Source organism: Sceloporus undulatus, chromosome 3 (assembly GCF_019175285.1).
Source record: "Sceloporus undulatus isolate JIND9_A2432 ecotype Alabama chromosome 3, SceUnd_v1.1, whole genome shotgun sequence".
Classification (NCBI taxonomy): Eukaryota; Metazoa; Chordata; class Lepidosauria; order Squamata; family Phrynosomatidae; genus Sceloporus; species Sceloporus undulatus.
Window position 1 is genome coordinate 212,651,272 of NC_056524.1, and position 19,544 is coordinate 212,670,815.

The 19,544-nt window shown below is 39.1% G+C and overlaps 1 protein-coding gene across 1 annotated transcript in view; it reads right to left on the minus strand.

Moving 5' to 3' along the window:
* The window catches only part of LOC121925513 (armadillo-like helical domain-containing protein 3), a 65,131-nt gene that overhangs the window by 29,862 nt on the left and 15,725 nt on the right, over nucleotides 1-19,544 (minus strand). The window contains exons 6-13 of the mRNA XM_042457740.1: nucleotides 18,903-18,995; nucleotides 17,461-17,535; nucleotides 15,441-15,527; nucleotides 6,906-6,962; nucleotides 5,844-5,887; nucleotides 1,963-2,023; nucleotides 1,730-1,776; nucleotides 235-310 (exon numbers count right to left, since the gene is read on the minus strand). Of these exons, the coding sequence (XP_042313674.1) occupies nucleotides 235-310; nucleotides 1,730-1,776; nucleotides 1,963-2,023; nucleotides 5,844-5,887; nucleotides 6,906-6,962; nucleotides 15,441-15,527; nucleotides 17,461-17,535; nucleotides 18,903-18,995 (540 nt within the window). The remainder of the gene's footprint in view (nucleotides 1-234; nucleotides 311-1,729; nucleotides 1,777-1,962; nucleotides 2,024-5,843; nucleotides 5,888-6,905; nucleotides 6,963-15,440; nucleotides 15,528-17,460; nucleotides 17,536-18,902; nucleotides 18,996-19,544) is intronic.

Below are 19,544 nucleotides of genomic sequence, written 5' to 3' on the forward strand. Positions count from 1 at the left end.
TGGCAGGGGGGAGGAGACAAAGAGACAAAAAAGCATGGGGCATCTACCCCTTCATATTGAGAGAATGCCCTAGTTCATGTGCCCAGCCACGTGAACATACTAATACATATTACCAATGACAGTGTGTGATTAAAAAACTAGGATGAATGCCATGATCTGTTAGAACAGCTGTTTTACAGTTTAGTTTCCTCTATTGTTGTCAGAAAACAGCAACAACAAAAAATCATTCCCCACCTGTGCCAATACAGTAATGAAGTTTCGGTTCAAGTGTACAGCTTCATAAAGGGCCAACAGGATAGCCTCGTTGGTTCTACAAAAAGAATACAACAGAACACATTTATTGCAGCACTGTATGTGATCACCTTGGGCACTTAGTAATTTTGAATGCTCCACTTAATGAACAAAAATATTTTCGTGCTATTCTGGAAAGCTCGGGGCTTCCAAACATACTAGGTTTCTGGCAAAAAGATACAAGTACAGTAACAGAATCCACTTTTACAGTCACAATTTCTATCCATTCACCACAGCACTCACTCTTTAAATGTTGGACTTTATAGAGGGGTTTAGATCACTTTCTATATAGTAGCCTTCCCTAATATCTCTCTCTCCTTCTTTCACACACACACACACACACACACACACACAACCTTCTCTGTACACAATTAAGAAGGAGCAATAAATGGAAACAGAAAATATAATAAAAGCAGGCACCAGTATGAAATTCCATTAAAAACCAGATTGGATAAAAAAGCAATAGTATTCTTAAACAATTAGGCAGGCCCAATCCTTTAAGAAGCTCACTCATTTTAAAATTAAGAACAAGCAACCCAGAATAATTTGCTTCAACTAAAAACTGGCAACACTAATGACGCACTGTATTTCAGCCCTCCAAGTAGCTTGTCTACAATGATAGGTTGCACAAGCAGAAGCACATCCATAATAAGATGACAAGCCAATGTCCTAGCCTCTTCAATCTGTACCTATGTTGAATCCATGGTATCCCAGTCAGCATGAATGTAAGCAATTTTATCCACAAAATGTAAGACAAACATCTCACAGTAGGTTTCTGAACACCCCATGCTGTGTTCTCCCAGGTCTCTAACAAGGATGTTAATAAGTTTAAGTAGCTCCACTGGCTGAATCCAAGCAAATGTAATAGCAATGTCACAGTAAAATTTCTTTGCCATCACTCCTGCTACAGACTACCTGTAAAAGGGCTCTTCTGTAGGTCTGGGTGCGGGTACAGTGAATTTATTGTCATTTGAATTCTAGCCATCAGTCTTTTCACTGCCTTCAGCTCTTCAGAATTACAGTGGGTAATGTCCCAATTGCTCTGTCAAGAATTTTGTTTGTTTCTTGTAAATTTAAATGTGGTGAAGTTTCTGATGTGGCCATCAGAGGTAAACAAACTCTGTGGCCTGGAACAATGATACCCAAATGCAGTGACAATTCTTCTAACTTGCTTCTTCTACTTGTATTCCCTTACAAATGCATAAGAATATAACTGTTCTAAAATCTACAAATTCAGAAGGCAACTGCAGCATCTGTTAACTCCACTATGTAACAGACTAAGTGGACCTACAATCCTGGCTGCTAAGCTGTTGTTAATCTTCTCTTGTTTTACATTTTAAAAATTAAAATCAAACTAAAATTAAAAGTTCCAAGCAAAGAACAACATTTTAAACTTCTAAATCAGGGTGGTAAATTGTCATTTAATTAATGTACTTACTGGACTGAGATTTTTTCATCAGCATCAGCTATGAACATGCTGCCCACCTATGGAAAGAAGAGGTTTTGCACACATTAGAATCTACTGAGATCTTCCTGCAAGAGACACTGGCTCACAACTCTCAAAATAAACACTGAACATTTCTAAGGATCATTTCATATCACCATTTACAACATTTGGACTGGGTCCTTAATGAGGCAAACGTTATCCAACAAGACACACTTAATTCTTACCATGTTGGTCAAGGCAGAGAAAAACCCACTCTGGTGCTCTTCCTCCTTGTCTCTGTACTGTCTGAACAAGGATGACAACAGATAAAATCATGATACTACAGAACTATGTAACATGGTTACACAATGAGTTATTTGACCAAACTTTTACTTTCAAAGAAGCACCCAAGAAGATATCAAGGAAGATATTTTTTTTAAAGGAACTGAACTAATTCACACAAAAATTGCCTTAGATTACATCCCCAAAATATATCTATTCTTGTTATTTATTTATTTATGGAGTAATGTAATAGCCTGAAAATTTATGGCAGTTTGTTGCATAGCTCTGTCACAAACACACACACAGCACAGTCTCCATGTAATGTGTGAGTAAAGTACCACATTTCTCCTTTTAAAAATCAGCTTTAAACTCTCATGAGGCAAGGCCTCAAATCTTACAACTAGTCCATTAGTCATTTCTCCAGCAATATGTGTACATTTGAAGTTACAACACAATCAGGAGCATTGCATTTACTAGCAGCTTTACTGGCCTCATCTATTATTATTAGAGTACTAATAGGAATTGGTAAATTCAATATTAGTGTTTTATTGATTGTACTAATATTTTGTATCATTTGTATTACCTTGTATTATTTTACTGTTGTAATCCCACCTCAATCTTTGGAGAGGCAGGAAATATAAATAAACTCTATTATTATCATTATTATTAGAATCATAGAATATTATTCTATGGAAGAGTTGGAAGAGACCACAGGGGCCATTCAGTCCAACCCCCTGCCATGCAGGAAATCCAATCAAAGCATCCCCGACAGATGGCCATCCAGCCTCTGCTTGAAGACCTCCAAGGAAGAAGACTCCACTACATTCTGAGGGAGTTTGTTCCACTGTCGAACAGCCCTTACTGTCAGGAAGTTCCTCCTAATGTTGAGGTGGAATCTCTTTTCCTGCAGTTTGCATCCATTGCTTCGGGTCCTAGTCTCTGGAGCAGCAGAAAACAAGCTTGCTCCCTCCTCAATATGACATCCCTTCAAATATTTGAACAGGGCTATCATATCACCTCTTAATCTTCTCTTCTCCAGGCTAAACATCCCCAGCTCCCTAAGTCGTTCCTCGTAGGGCATGGTTTCCAGACCTTTCACCATTTTAGTCGCCCTCCTTTGGACACGCTCCAGTTTCTCAATGTCCTTTTTGAATTGTGGTGCCCAGAACTGGACACAATATTATATTGTTGTATTATTATTATTATCATCATCATCATCATCATCATCATCTAAGACCAATAACTAATATCTCAATGTGTTTGAAGATTTAGAGCAAGTGTGGGGAACATTTTTAGTTCAAGGACCAGGTTTCCTTGTGGATAAACTTCCAAGGGCTGGAGGTCAATAGCAGGTAGGGCCAAGGGTCACAGGTTACATGCATAAGCAGTTCACACACATCACCATACCTTCTGTTCTGTCACCTCATGTTTTCTCTCTTTATCTCCTGCTTCCTCCCACCCCGTTCTGTCACTGCACTCCTTGTGTTTCTCCAGTCACAGTAGTCACCTTACTTCAATGGACTGTTGCCCAATCCCACTTCCCAACTAACCACCCCAAACAAGCACCCTCCCTGATCTGCCATTCAGATGTCATTGAGCAGTACCTCTTAACAGCACTAACAACAAAGAGAAGGGTGAGTGGGGCATCTTCTCAGCAGGATTCAAGAGCTTGTGTAGTTCCAGAAACATATAACAGCCCTCAGTAGCTTTTGTGAATATTTAGAAATAGAAAAACTGTTCTGGACACCACTGAATAACTGGGAAACACTTCAACGACAATGCCTCAAAAAGCATGCTGCTCACTCTTCTCTCTCCACCATTGTTAGGAAGATACACAGAACTGCCATCATGTGAAGGGTGCTCAACAGAAGTGATGAAAGAAGTTGAAAAAGATGAGTATGGCCTAGATCACGATGAGCAGGTTATGTTTAGACTAAAATCAGATGTTTAGACTAATACTTCCATCAACCCTCACCATGGAGTATTAGGGATGATTAATTTGTTGGACTTTAATTTTCAACAATATTTAGAGGGTCACAAGTTGCCATCACTAGCTACGCTGGAAGGGGGCATAGGGTCAGGGAGAGAGTTGGGAACCTGAGGGATATCAGGCCCAAAGACCAGAGATGCCCTATCCCCAACTCTGAAACAACAGCAAAGACATCTTAATACAAGGCAAGATGTGATAATTCTCCAAGAAAAACTGTCTTTTTAAAAAGCATATCACAGCATTATCAGTGCCTCCAAAATAGTGATTCTTAGAACACTAATTCCACATCAAAGATGAGAATCATAAAGCCCATCCAATGTTGTTAAAACCACAACTCCCTGTATTATTCATTATTTGTTAATCTAGCTAGGGCCGGCACAAGTCGCTGTCCAATAACATATAGAGGCCCACAATTCCTATCCTTGATGTACAACAACACTAACAGACAACAGATTGTACCCTAACCAGCTGCTCTAGGAAGACTGCATTTAAATATGAGAGACCACTAGACAATTTTCCACACAGCTTGCCACTGGTCCACACTAGCCAGACATTCCACACAAATAACAGCCCCAAACAGAACAAGCTGCATTATGTTGGCTAGCAGAAGCAATATATTGAAAATAACTATACTACTGTAAAAGAATCATGCATACTTGAATTTTGGTTTTGATTTTTTAAAGTTTACTTCTGATGTAAGCAGCATCTTGCTTTGAAGCCAACTGAAGATTATTTCAATTGCATTATTAAATTTAATATGCACTTTTAAAATGGAAACATTTTAAACATTCGGGGAGCCAAGATGAAGATGAAGAAGAAAAATAGTTCTGGATCTAGCAGGTATCCAGGAAAACACGTCCTACCAGGAGCTAGGCAGGAAGAATACTGAGGTTACCGGGGGTCGCTCCGCCCATGAGGCGGGGTCAGGCCCCTGGCCTTTGTTTTTGAATTTCCTGCCTATAGGAGCCTTGCAGGCGGAGCTACCCAAGATCAGGATGCTCGGCCCCTTCTCTGCTGGGAAATATGGGAATATTAACAGACCTCTCTTTTCTCATTTTGCTCATCCTGAAAGTACATGTGTTCCTCACCCACACCCACCAAGCGCAGTATTAGTCTACTAAAGATGCATTTGAGTTTCTGAGCATCCCTCTGTAACACTATACCATCTTGGATCTAAATTTAAATAAAACTGGATAAACTAAATTTAAATAAAATTAATAACTATATACACAAAGGATCAAGGAGATACATGAAACAGCAGGAGAGGCCAGTGGATGTTCCAGTACTGCAACCCACAGAAAGCTGTACAACAGAAACTATTCAGTGTTTCATACACATCCTTCTATGTCCAAAGCTGTGCACTTTTCCTTTGAATGGCTACGGTAATTCCCATATCAGAGCTGATATGTGGAATTAGATGAAGTGGAACATCAGGCTGATCTACTCCAGTAGTTTCTACATGGTCCGATTATTTATTTCAAACTGATTTAACCCAAATGAATTTTCTGTTAGAATCAATATTTGGAGCTCAACATAGCTTTTTATCATTGAGGAATAACAAAAGGCAGTTCACAAAAAGATTCTGGCAATGGTGATCAAGCTCAAGAAAGAAGAAAATTAATACAATTTGGCATTCATTCAGTTTTGTTTTCCCAAGTAAATGTAATATTTCTGTTCTGCAAAGACAAGCACCCATCTGAAGTGAGAAACATGAACAGAAATACAAAGAGCTAGAGATTTAATATGCTATTAGGCTGCCTAAGCAAATGGTAGACTGATAATCAGGTTTTCTCAGAAAGAGAAAGTTAACTAATTACGCAGCTGTAAAAGTGGGTGTTTCTTAAGTTGACTTACCGGTTGTACTCTGATAATGCCTGAGCAACAACAAGGCCCATTCCCTGCAAGAACAAAACAAAATGTTAACGTTCCAAGTCCTACCTATACAGCACATAAATTACAGCAAACACACAGTAGAGATCCCAACAGCTTCTTCTCCAAATAACTTACAATGCTCACAGAACTTTGTCTAAAACCTACAGGTCAGGCTTCTTGCAGGATTCCAATCATTTCCATGGAGCTTCATTCCATAAATCCAGATTCAAATTGCTATTCATATATGAAGCTCATAGGTTGACTTTGAGCCAATCATGCATTCACTCAACTTAAGCTAACCTACAGGGCACTTGACAGGATAAAACTGGGATGGCAAAGGTGTACACCCTCTTGAATTATCGGGGAAAATGATAGGATATAAATTTAATAATACTAATTCTACTGGAAGAAATAAGAACTATCACTCCAGACTTAGAATGGTTCCTCTTGGTGATCAGAAAAAGAAAGGAAATATGGCAGCCTTATTTTCAACCATTCCCATAGCCATCAAGTCCATCCCCCCATCGAAGTTTCACTGCTTTCCCACGTACTATGGTATGTGGCAGTCACAATCACAAAAATAAAGGGCTTGAAAATCTCTGGAATTATTTTAATTAAGGGCCGGTCCAGACTGTCCTAAAGGATGCCACTCCTGTGAGCACTGGATCGGGGCCATGGTCCCGATCCGGCATTCTTCCAGCCCCAAAAGAAGCAGTAAAATGCTGCTCCTTTGGGGGGTGGAAAAAATCTGCCCTTTCCACCATGGCAGTAGCTTTTCTGCGTTCCTGGGGCATGTAGCATCTGAACACTGCACGGCTGGAGTGCCACAAAACTACCTGCCGTCTGGTGAGGTGGGTAATGTGATGCCACCTTGGGGGGCAGAGTCGGGGCATGCATCAACTAAACACCACGCTCCCATGCTGCCCCCGAACCAGCGGTTACTGCCGGTCTGCTTTGCCCCCAAAGTATTCACCTCTTTGTGTCTTCCTGGCATTCTGAGTAACCTGTCACACTCATACAGCACTTACAGTTTATTGTACTTACATTAAGTGTAGCCTCATCATCTATGATCGACAGCTTCACTATGTAAGGATTCACAGACTGCAGCAGAAGAAGGAAAATCATGAGTCAATTTAATGACTCAGAAAAGCTAAGGGAGTTTATATACGGCCTTGTCTTTCTTGTCCTGCCAGGGTATACACATGCCCTTCATTAAAACCATGGAACTTCAGAACCACCCCAGTGAACCCCTCTAGGGCCCTAAAGTCACAGCTAGCCTAGTCACATTTTACTTCTTAGCCATCATTATCAGTTCTGTTAAAAATAAGTAAATAAACCAACATATTTTTTAATAAAATTTTTATTTAAGTTTTCCAGATATATAAAAGCAGAACAACAACAATATCTATTACATAAATAGAGAAAAGAAGAATAAGAAAGAAGAAAAAGCAAATACATACAGTGGATCCTCCGCATACGCCGTCTTTTTATAGGTGGCTTTGAGCATAGGCGCTCAAAGCCGCCGGCGCGCGTGGGGCGGAAGGGGCGGCGCGTCCCATTCAATTGAATGGGCGTGCGCACCCGTTGCGCCTTGCGCGCCGCCGCGCACGAGCCCCATTGTTTACAATGGAGCTCGAGCATAGGCGGAAATCGCTATACGCGGCAGGATCCGGAACGGATCCCCCGCGTATGGCGAGGTTCCACTGTAATACAGAAAAACAAAATAAGAAACTAGAAAAGATAGAAATGACTTCCAATTTTCTCTTCAGGGGTTATTAAACTATATTAGATCATAAGATCCATCAATACCTCTCTCACACAGGAAAAAACATCAACCTCCTTTCTATATTTTACAAATATTAATCCTCCAAATTAAATATTTTACAAACAAAGATATAATCCCTATCAGAAAATAAATCAAACATTAATATATATATATTGTGAAGTCGAAGGCTTTCACGGCCGGCATCCATAGTTTTTGTGGGTTTTTTCGGGCTATGAGGCCATGTTCTAGAAGAGTTTATTCCTGATGTTTCACCAGTATCTGTGGCTGGCATCTTCAGAGAATTAATTTATTAATTATTAATATATATTTATTATTAACTCTCAAATGCAAATACCTCTACCACATATCTGACCTAACATCAGCTGTGTCTCCCAACCAATTATGAAGGGAAAAAATTACATCCTCTACTTTTAATCTAAATCTTTACCTCCTTTTAAATTTCTATTTTCTATGACTTTCCTTAATTACTTCTTTATCTACCCCTGCTCAGGTTCATATGCCTTCTAGACATCTAGACCCGTAAAACCCATATAAATCAATATTGGTAAACTTTGTAAATAATTTCTTAAATCAACAGATTTTGTTTTATGACCTGTTCCTTTATATTAAACCAACCAGAAATAACAAAACCTTTATTGAAATCTTAAATGAATATCACATGAAACCCATAATGACATCTAGAAGAGTCAGCCTTTATTTCTTTCTATCATATTTAAATTTAACCCTTGGAATTTTACCAAATTTCTTCAGTTGGTGAGATAAACATTTATCCATAAAAACATTCTCAATCTGATCATCCTTCTCAAACCCTCTACCACCACCACCTTCGTCACAATTCTTGCTGCTTTTCCATCATTTCAGATGTTGCCAACATTCTCCTCCATGACCATCTCCTGGTCTCCAACAGCCCCTCAATCTGACCACAAACCTCTGTCTTCACATTCCAAGTGATTCATTGCTCTTCCCTTTCAAGACTCTTTGCTTGTTCCATTTCCTCATCTAAAAATTCCATTTCCCCATTCTCGATCTCCTCCTCTAATCCAAAATTCAGTCTAAATCTCATTCTAGAGCCAGCATGGTGTAGTAGTTTGAGCATTGAACTACAACAATGGAGACCAGGGTTTGAATTCTAGCTTGATCATGTAAAAACCCACTGGGTGACCTCAGAGGATGGCAATGGCAACCCCCCTCTGAAAAAACTTGCCAAGAAGACCCTATGATAGGTTTGCCTTAAGGTTACTGTAAATCAGAAATTACTTGAAGGCACACAACAACATAGTTCTTAAAGTCACTAATAATCAATTTAAGCTCTTGCCGTATCTCTTGCCATGTTACTAAAACAGAATCCTCTTTCTGGAGTTGTACCTTTGCCTTCTTCTATTAAACCATATCTTAGCATGCAAAGAGTTATCCTTTCTCTCTTTACAATGACCCCTCTGATACTATGCAATGACACAGCCTGGTAATTACATTTTCATGTTACTGAGGCTGTTATCAATTAGAAACTTTTTCCAACTTCAAGAGTTTACTTCATAATTCTATGCTGCTATGTTCTTTTGCCACAAATAAATTTATTTTTCTTTTTACTCACAAATTTATTAAACTTCTGATTTCAGTCTGCAGTCTTAAAACTTCTTAGAAGTAATCATCTAGATCTAATCCATTAATACAAAAGGCACACATCCAGATATTGATGACAACCACTGGATCTACCATTTCTTTTTGTCCCATAAATCCCATTATTGTTACAAAGGCAGTTAAAGGAAAAAAGAGTGGTTGCCAACTTAATGTCCATAAAGGCTTGTGGGCAGTGGGATGAGATGATGGAATTTGTGTCTTGGTCCCCAAATTCAGTCATGGTCAGATGTTTTGGACCTTTGTAGGAAATCTCCTTGTTCTCTCTCCTCCTTGTCCAGGGAGCTAAATCACCAGTTGGAACTTGCTTACAAGCCAGTAATAGTGTTGCTGCCGCTGCCACCCCCCCCCTCTCTGATTCCTATAAAAGAATGTCGGTTGGCCACTGTCATACCTAGAAGTCCATATGTGCATGATTTAAAACTATATACAGTGGGCCCTTGCTATATACGGGGTATCCGTTCTGGACCACCACCACCCCATGTATGGGAAAAACAGACTATGCTAGAATCCCATGGATTCTTATGGTGATGCACTCCCATGTGGCGGTACACATGTACCTGCAGCGCCCAAATCATTTTGTCCGCTGGGGCTTGCCATCCACGTGAACTCAAGTCTGCAGATGGCAAGCCTGGATATAGTGCAGGCATACTGTAGTTTTCATGCCTGAGGGACCACCAGTATAGCAGCTTTCTGTATCCTTAACTGAGTAGTACTGTGGGCACTCCCCTTATATGGGGATCCATTCCAGATCCCTCTACGTAAGGGAAAATCAGCGTATGCTGGAGCCCCATTAATTCTTCCATGGCGCGTGAGGGGCTCTTTCGGTGCGGCTTTCAGCGTATGCTCAAAGCTGAGTATGGTGAGCCCACGTAAAACACGGGTGCACTGTATTTCAAATCAGACTTATTCTCTACCCTTCTCTGTATCACACACACACCCCACAATGAGACATACTATGAAGATGTTCTGTCTATGGTACAGTCCCCCCCTTCTTATACATGGATTTTTTATACATGGATTCAAGCATCCACAGTTTGAAAATGTTCAAAAAAAGTATAAATTTCAAATATCAAACCTTGATTTTCCATTTTTATAAGTGACACCATTTTGCTATGTCATAATATTTAATGGGACTTCAACATCCATGGATTTTGTTATCCATGGGGGATCTTGGAACCAAACCCCAGCGTATAACAAGGGTCCATTGTAGTAGCCCCATGTCAGTTCCTGTGTGAGATATGAAGTGGTGCTGACACAAATATCTAAATCTTTCAAAAAGCAAGAACAAACACGGCTGTTATCTAAATATATAACACAGACAGGTTTTTACTTCACATTCAAAGGCTATTATCAAAGCCTAGTCAAAGTCAAACATGTTCTAACATTCCCAAGAACTTACTACTAGAACAATTCAATAGATGCAAGACCGAAGTGATAAGGCAGTTCAAAAGGCTGTGTCAGTATCAATGTCGAAAATAAAAAGAAAATCAAAATCCCAGAATCCAATGCCAGATTCACCTCACAATAAAATTTTAAATGGAGTAACATTATAAGAAATAAGGAGAAAAATAATGAAGAAGGAGCCATTATAAAATGATAGAAACACAACAGAGACTGTTGTGTCATCTTATAGATAAATGTATTGTGTAAGTTTCTACAAAGACACTATCCTTTTAGACAGAAGGACAAGGATAAGCTAAATGTGAGGAAAGCAGAAGGCCAGGATAGGAATACCAGGGACAGTCTATCTCATAGAGCAATCCTATGTATATTTATAGAGAGATAAGCAAAGGGATCTTGTACATGAGACTGAGAGAAAGAGGTTTGTAGCATAAGCTTTTATAAGTCTCCTTCATCAGATACATAACACACCTATGTCTTGAATACTACAGGGTAGAGGCAAATTTAACTGAGTTTAATGAACAAGGTTGGATAAGAGGGTTGGATAACTTGTGGCCCTCCATATGCCAGATTACAATTTCTGCCACTTCTGACCATGGCTGAGGCTAATGAGATTTAAAAGTCCAACAGCTTCTGGAGGGTTACAGGTTTTACATTCATACTGCAGCCTTACAGCAAACATCTTTCATGTTTATCTAGTAATAGAATCATAGAATCATAGAGTTGGAAGAGACCACAAGGGCCATCCAGTCCAACCCCCTGCCATGCAGGAAATCCAAATCAAAGCATCCCCAACAGATGGCCATCTAGCCTCTGCTTAAAGACCTCCAAGGAAGGAGACTCCACTACACTCCGGGGGAGTTTGTTCCACTGTCGAACAGCCCTTACTGTCAGGAAGTTCTTCCTAATGTTGAGGTAGAATCTCTTTTCCTGTAGCTTGCATCCATTGTTCCGGGTCCTGTTCTCTGGAGCAGCAGAAAACAAGCTTGCTCCCTCCTCAATGTGGAGGCCCCGTGCCCTCGCCATGGGCCTCCTGCGCAAGAGGCCAAAGGCCCCACGCCCTCGCCATGGGCCTCACGCGCAAGGGTGTGGGGCCAAGGCCGCTCGCGGGAGAGGTCAAAGGCCCCGCGGGAGAGGTCCTGCCACTGATTGCCCCGCGCCGCTGGCAATCGCTGGCAGGACCAGGCTGGGGCCGGTCCCACAGCCTTGCCGGGCCGGATCCGGCCAACGGGCCGGGGGTTGCCGACCCCTGTTCTAGATGAAGGAAGACAGTTACCTATTTTATTTTCTATTAAGACATGACCAATCAATCATAACAGTATTACTGGTAGGTTATTAGATTCTGCAGTAAAAATATCTCCTCTTAAGAACATAAGCATCTTAAGAACAGTGGGAAAACAAAAGCATTTCATCTTTGTTTGAATTCATGGAGAAAATACTATGAAAAGCTTCCCCTTTATGTATAATTCAAATATAGCCACAGCTTTCTGCTATCAAAAGATATCAATATGCATCTGAAAAGCTACATTCAACTACTCAGTATATCATTATTAGAGATAAAAGCCTGAAAAAACTTTTTTCCTCTGTTTTTCTGAAGCCTTTTTTTTCCTGAAAAAATTGAAAAATAGATAAAGGGATATTTTCTTTTAGAATAATGAATAAAATATTTAAGGCAAATTGTCTTTCCTTCCATGTTATTTCTAAAAGCTAGAAAATATGTAGCTAATAGACTTTCCGGTAAGAGTAAATATATCAATTCCTGATCTTCATTGTCAGTTCTTTTTTCTCAGTTTTTCTCTTAGTTCTCTGCACTAATCTTTGCTTTATTGATAGCTTGTTCTGTTTTTATGAGTGGGGAGATTGGTCTGCTCCTCATGAACTGACAAAACCAAAGAGATTCTTTGTAGCTAGAAGGCAGAGAACTGGTACCACTGTTTTAACAAAAATATAATGTAAAGAAGTAAATTCAATTTGCTATTGTTTTCTATATAAATTCTACTGTAAACATATCTAACATTATAATTTTATGCTAACCCGAGTTGATACATAAATGTATTTTGTTACTATAATTACAAAGTGACTTACAATCTGTAAATTACAAATATTTCCAGTCTTACCCCTACAATGAGAAAAAAGGACCCCCCCCACACACACACATGGTTTCAAGATTTCTGGAAATTTTGCCTCTTTAATCATTATTAAAATTCCCCCATCATTTAGTAATTTTATTTATACAGGGCTCCCCCGGGTTACGAAAATAATTCGTTCCGCCGCCGCTTTCGTAACCCGAAAGGCTTCGTAAGCCGAAAAACCCATAGGCGCTAATGGGGAAAAGCCGCGATTTGGTGTGAAATAGCGCCGAAAAGCACCAAAATTTTTTTCGTAACCCGAAAAAACATTCGTAACCCGGAACAGTTTTTTTAAATACATTTTTTTCGTAACCCGGAAATTTCGTAACGCGGCGCATTCGTATCCCGGGGTACCAGTGTATCCTGCCCCTTCCCTCAAACCAGGGCTAAAATTATTAAAATAATCATTTAAAAACTCCTCTTTGTCATCTATTATGACATGTCAAACAAAACAGATTCTTTCTTCATACTAGTAAAACTAACCTTTTATCTTTACAATTCCTCTGTGTGCTCAAGGCCTCTAACCTTTCTATAGAATGGCCTTGATGAGATGAGTGGATAGCTTTGAAGACACTCTCTAAGATCAAAAGAGCTTTGTTTCACACAAAGGCACTATTTTTCTGTCACAAAATAATTTCTCATTGCATTTTTCTGGAGGCCCAGCAAGAACATCTCATCAGTGAGCCTTCTGCACACATCCAGACCTAGCCCTTCCCCAGAAACACCCATGCTTTATTTGGCATCTACCTCTACTTATCATCAGTTATCCCCAACTGAATGCAGAGCAGACTCCAGCAATACAAAAATTTGAAAACAAGTACAGTGACATCCTGACCAAAGCAGAATGGGCACACCATCCTTGGAACAAATATTAGATCCAATAGGAGCATAATTTTATCAGTGAAAGACCAGATGCACTTTTACTGAGGACAAGGTTTAGAAAGATTCAGCTCCTTTAGAAATAGTGTAACAGAACATTGAACTGGGTCAGTCTCAACATGGGTTTGGGGAAATTGGGGAGGGGAAGTGCACATACTTGACTGTGTAGGTCATACATAGAGAGTTAGCAGGCCAACTGTATCATGTACAGTAGCTCTGGGAGAGCTCACTGGTAAAAGCACACCAACATGGTGGTGACACTCCCTTGCCATGACAAATCCCTTAATTGGGTGAGGGTTGCAATGCATACGCATTCCACATGTCAAGAAAGATACATTAATGACTGCCAAATAAGATACAAAGACAAGTCAGAACCAAACACCATGAAATAAGTGGCACCACTGTGTCAGGTGAACCACTGTACCAGGATGATGATCTCTTAAGCAACAAATCGTCAGACAAAACATCAATATTTAAGCCACTAGAACTGAAACCTGGCATTGGATGGTCTCCACCAGGTGTAGAAATCTCCAGATACACTGGTGGTAATGAACCTAGTCAAAGCTATAGGTAAGGCATGAATAATGAGTGCTGAATCTGTCAAACATCTGCACAGGTATAGAACCTCTATATAACATATGGAGACCAAAAGAAGGGTGTTCATAAGAATGGAATTATGTTGATATGGGTTTATATCAAAAGCCTAGGAATTAACAGACAGCATCCACCTCTGTGTTTAAGATCACTAACTTCCTGGTTTAATGGGAAAGGACTGAAACCTATAAGCTCAACAATGTCTTCACCACCTGCATATAAATAAAGTCTATAGAGCTACCAGTGTAATTCTAAGACAGGCCAATATTTGAAATGTTATTCTAGTTTGGGCAATTGCAGTAAATCAGAATCATTTTGCAATGAACAGTGCAAGCAGCAGCTGCATTGCTAGCAAAGACCTGAGAAGACATTCTAAACTTGGAACATTTTTCTTGCAAGCATATTCTTGTTTTCTTTACTGACTCACATTAAAGTCAAAAGCAACAAATATACTCTCAATGCAATTAGATTTCCTTAACCTAATGGAAACATTTAGCAATCAACAAAGCTCTGAGATAAATAAAGAAATGATCAGCCACAGTGTTGCAAAGTGAAAAGACTCTCACATTCAGTCTAAGGGAAGATCTGCAGCACTGCAGCAAATACATGCTATTCTAATGATTTCCAGTGCCTAAGACAAGAAAAAGGCTATTTCTTATCATTTAGTGAATGTTTACTACAATATTGTACAGTCGGCCCTCTTTATAGGTGGGCTTGCCTTCCATAGCTCTGAGCTTATGCGGAAGGCAAGCCCCGGCAGAAATAATGGGACGCCTACTCGCACTGCACGCCCCATGAGCACGTGCCCCATTATTTTCTATGGGGCTTGAGCATATGCTCTTTCCCCATATGCAGGGGGGTCCAGAACGGATCTCCCGCATATGGGGAAGGCGGACTGTATATTTTAAAATGTATGTGTGTGTGTTCTTCTGAGAAGAGAAGAGACAGGCAGCAGACACAGTTCCAAACTACTCCTATCTTCCAGAAGCAGATTAAAGGCCCTCCTCTCCATCCCAACTGACACTGTTGTAGCCTTGGTGGGAGAGAAAAAGCAGTATCAGATGGATTTAATCTCCTCTCTCACTGCGACCCTTTTCCCTGGGAGAGACACATTTTGAAAACCTTTGTAGAAAAGTAGCAATGCACACTCACCTCATATTTTCTATAGTTCACTAATAAGGCTAGCAGGACAACTGCTTCATAACCATGTTCCCTACGACTAGGAGGACTTGAGAGGATCTAAAATCAAGACAAGGAATAGTATAAATTAACTGAAACTCTGAAGTTTCAAAGAACTATAGGCAACCAGTATAAAGAATGTTGTTGTTGTTACCTACCCTCAAATTGACCTTAATGCATGGAGACCCTGTGGATGAAAAATCTCTAGTCCCACCCCCTCATCCTCCATTGCTCTGTTTAGGTTTTGTAGATTCAGGCCCGTGACTTCCCTAATAGCGTCTAGTCATCTGGCCTATGGTCTTCCTCTCTTTCTACTGCCTTCTACCTTTCCTAGTACTATACTGTCTTTTTTAATGAGTCATGCCTCAGATTAATCATCTTGGCCTACAGGGAGAGTTCAGGTTTGATCTCTATAAGGACCCATTTGTTTGTCTTTTTGGCTGTCCACAGTATTCTTAACATTATTCTCCAATATCATAACTCAAATGAGTTAATTTTTCTTTTTATCTGCTTTTTTCCCTGTCCAGCTCTCACATCCATACATGGTGATGGAGAATACAATGGGCTGAATGATTCTAATTTTAGAGCTCAGTTATATATCTTTACTCTTTAGGATCATGTCTAATTTTTTTCATCGCTGCCATTCCCATTCCTAGTCATCTTCTTTCTTGACTGCAGTCTCCAGTCTGATCAATGTTTGATCCAAGTGATGAGAAATTTTTATTTCAATTTCCTCACTGCCTAGATTGAATTTATGTAGATCCTCCATGGTCATCATTTTGTTTCCTTTATGTTCAGAAGTAAGCTAGCCTTTGCACTTTCTTCCTTGACCTTCCTTAGTAATAGTTCCAGGTCTGTGATGTTTTTCATTAGCAGTATGGTGGCATCTGCATATCTTAGATTGTTAATGTTCCTTCCTCCTATCTTCACTCCTCCTTGAGTCTAAACCTATACTCTGTATATTTTTTGCATACAAGTTGAACAAGTAGGGTGATAATATGCAGCCTTGCCTGACTCCCTTGCCATATTTTGTTCTAACAGTGGCTTCTTGTCCTAAGCACAGATTCTCATCACGACTATCAAGTATAGTGGCACCCCCATGTCTTTAAGAACATTCCATAGCTTCTTGTGATCTATTATTATTTATTATTATTATTAACCTTTATTTATAAAGCACTGTAAGTTTACACTTTGATCTATGCAGTCAAAGGCTTTGCTATAGTCTATAAAGCACGTGGTGATTTTCTTATGGAATTCCTTGGTGAACTCCATTAGCCATTGTATATTTGCTATGTTGGCACTAGTTTCTCTGCCCTTCCTGAAACCTGCTTACATCTCTGGGATTCTCTCCATACAGTATATGACTAAAATCTTTGTTACAAAATTTTAAGCATAATTTTGCTATTTGGAAAATTAATACTACAGTCCTATAGTTGCTGCAGTCTTTTCTGTCCCATTTTTTGTGGATAGCGACATATATTGAACGTTTCCAGGCTGTTGGTTACCGTTTTGTTTTCCATATTTGTTGGCATATTTTAGTTAATACTAGAGTTGATACTGTCTGTGTGGACTGTATCAGTTCAACTGAAATATCATCTATCAGTGGTGAGTCAGTACAATTATGAAAAATTAATCTTTACAGTCAGAAAAGGTTTGGACTTTATTGCCATACGTATATACAGCAAATTCAATCCTTTTGATCTTGAGAAGGATTATTACATTTGAAGGAAATACAGAACTCTTCTCTAGCACTGCTAAAGAGAATTAAACTTAAAATGCCATGTGGATTATTTCCATACCAAATTCATTAATGACCTACATGAAAAGCCTTTAACATTTAAATCATAACTAAAGCAAAATAAAAGAAGATGACATTAAAGGAAACTTTAACTAACTTTTAGGTTGACATTGTCAAGTAAACCTCTATGATTTATAATACAACGCTAAGGGAAATTAGTTGCGCAACTAGAGATGAAAGGGAGAGAAAGCTTACCTGTAAGATGGCTTCAAAGATACTATTAATCATCACATACTCCAGGATTGTGTTCTGACTGATGTTATCCGTCACCTGAATAAGAAAAAATTAAAGAACTTCTAAATAAGATAGAAGTACTATCCATGCAAATTAAATTACTGCATTTGCAAATATATGTTAATTTTTATCTAACTCCCTCCAAAATAAGACATATTAATGGAAGACTCCACTAAGATTTCCATTAAGTATGTAATTTACTGAAAGTCTCCCATATTTTGTGAAAAACCCATTCTTTGGGAGTTTTCTACATTTGTCTTACAGATACCTTAAAATTATTTATTTCTCACATGGCATGACACAATTTGTTAATTTTATTTAATATAATACTCATGTTACTTTGTCATCTGTATTATTCCCTTTTAATAATTTAGTTCTGGGTTATATTTTGTCTTTAGGGGTATTTCCATAATCTGATACAGTACAGCACTGTAACACGGGGGATTCATTCCTGGACTTACAGACAATAGCAAACTTTATTGCAATGGATGACTTCTGATGGAAGCTGGTCATAGAGTTACAATGGAGGACCTAGAGATTCTTATCAAGAACACCTCTGTAGGCATTTCTAGGTTCTCCAGCCCAGCTTTATGGTCAATTTTCACCAGAAGCATACCATAGAGTTGTGCTGTAAAACCTAGAAAAATGCCTAGAGAAACATATTTCTTTGAACATGCATAAAGGTAAAGTAAAGTTTGCCCCCTTGGCATGATTGTCTAATTGTGTCCAACCATACAGGGCAGTGCTCATCTCTGTTACTAAGCCAAAGGAGCCAGCATTGTCAAAGATGACAATGGTCATGTGGCCAGCATGCCTACATGGAATGCTGTTACCTTATTACCAAAGAGGTACTAATTCCCCTACTTGCCCCTTTACATGCTTTCAAACTGCTAGGTTGGCAGAAGCTGAGACCAGCAACAGCACCTCACTCCATCACATGGCACTTGTGTCTCTAACTGCCAACCTGCCAATCTTGTGATCATCAGAGTCAACGTCTTAACCGTTAAGCCACCGCGTCATACTGTACTTCATGTATATTTATGTACTCCATGCAGCAAGCTTCTTTGGTAACAATGAAATCAATACTTCAGAATGAGAAGCACCACAATACCAGTCCACTACTAATGGGTATTAAGACATCAAAACAATTTTAAATGTGTGCCTGTACATGAAATTACATACATGCCTAGAAAAAGAAGTGCAGCTTCTCATTTATGAACTTAATTCTATGATTATATTGAGATATTACATTAGAAAGTCATTGTTTCAACAGAAGAACTGATTTTCTAGAGTTGAAAATGTCACATCATTAGCGATTAATGATGTAAGATTTCTTTTAAAGGTAACATTGTCAAAATCTGGTTAATAGATTTGGAGTCATTTCATTGGTATGCATTACTTACAGTCACCAAGCAGAGCAGTAGCTTCAAGCACAAACTTTTGAGGCTTTCAGAGCCTTCTGCACAAAGCAATGTGTCCAAACTCTCCATCAGATTCTAAAGAAGGGAACATTACAGTAATGCACACAATGCTTAAAATCTAAAGCTGTGGAACTCTTCTCTGTGTGATATAGAATCCCAGCATGATCTAGATTTGTTAATATCCAGATCAAGTTGTCTAGCTAACATAATATAAATTTCAATTATTTCATTCCAAGAAAGATGCTATTTCCTATCTCTCCAAACAAAATTACCACTTAACAAGGACCTTTGATCAAGAACATTCAGCAACAATTCTCCCCATAAGTGAACTTAAGTTATGCAATGTGGATTGTGACACACAATTTTTTTCCTTCAGAATCTCAGCTCTGAGTTAATAAAGTATGTAAGCCCAAACAGAAATACAGAAATATAAAGGTAGTATGGTATCTGAAATCAGAAAATGTGAAGCCTTCCTGCCCCATTCTCTAGTTACATAGTAATTACTAAACAAGGAGTTGTAAACTTGGTACATTTAACTCTGAAATGTTTTAAGGAGTTGTCTGTTCAAGTAAGGAACAGCCTTGCTCTTGGCAGGGTCACTCTGCTATCAATTTAATACATTTC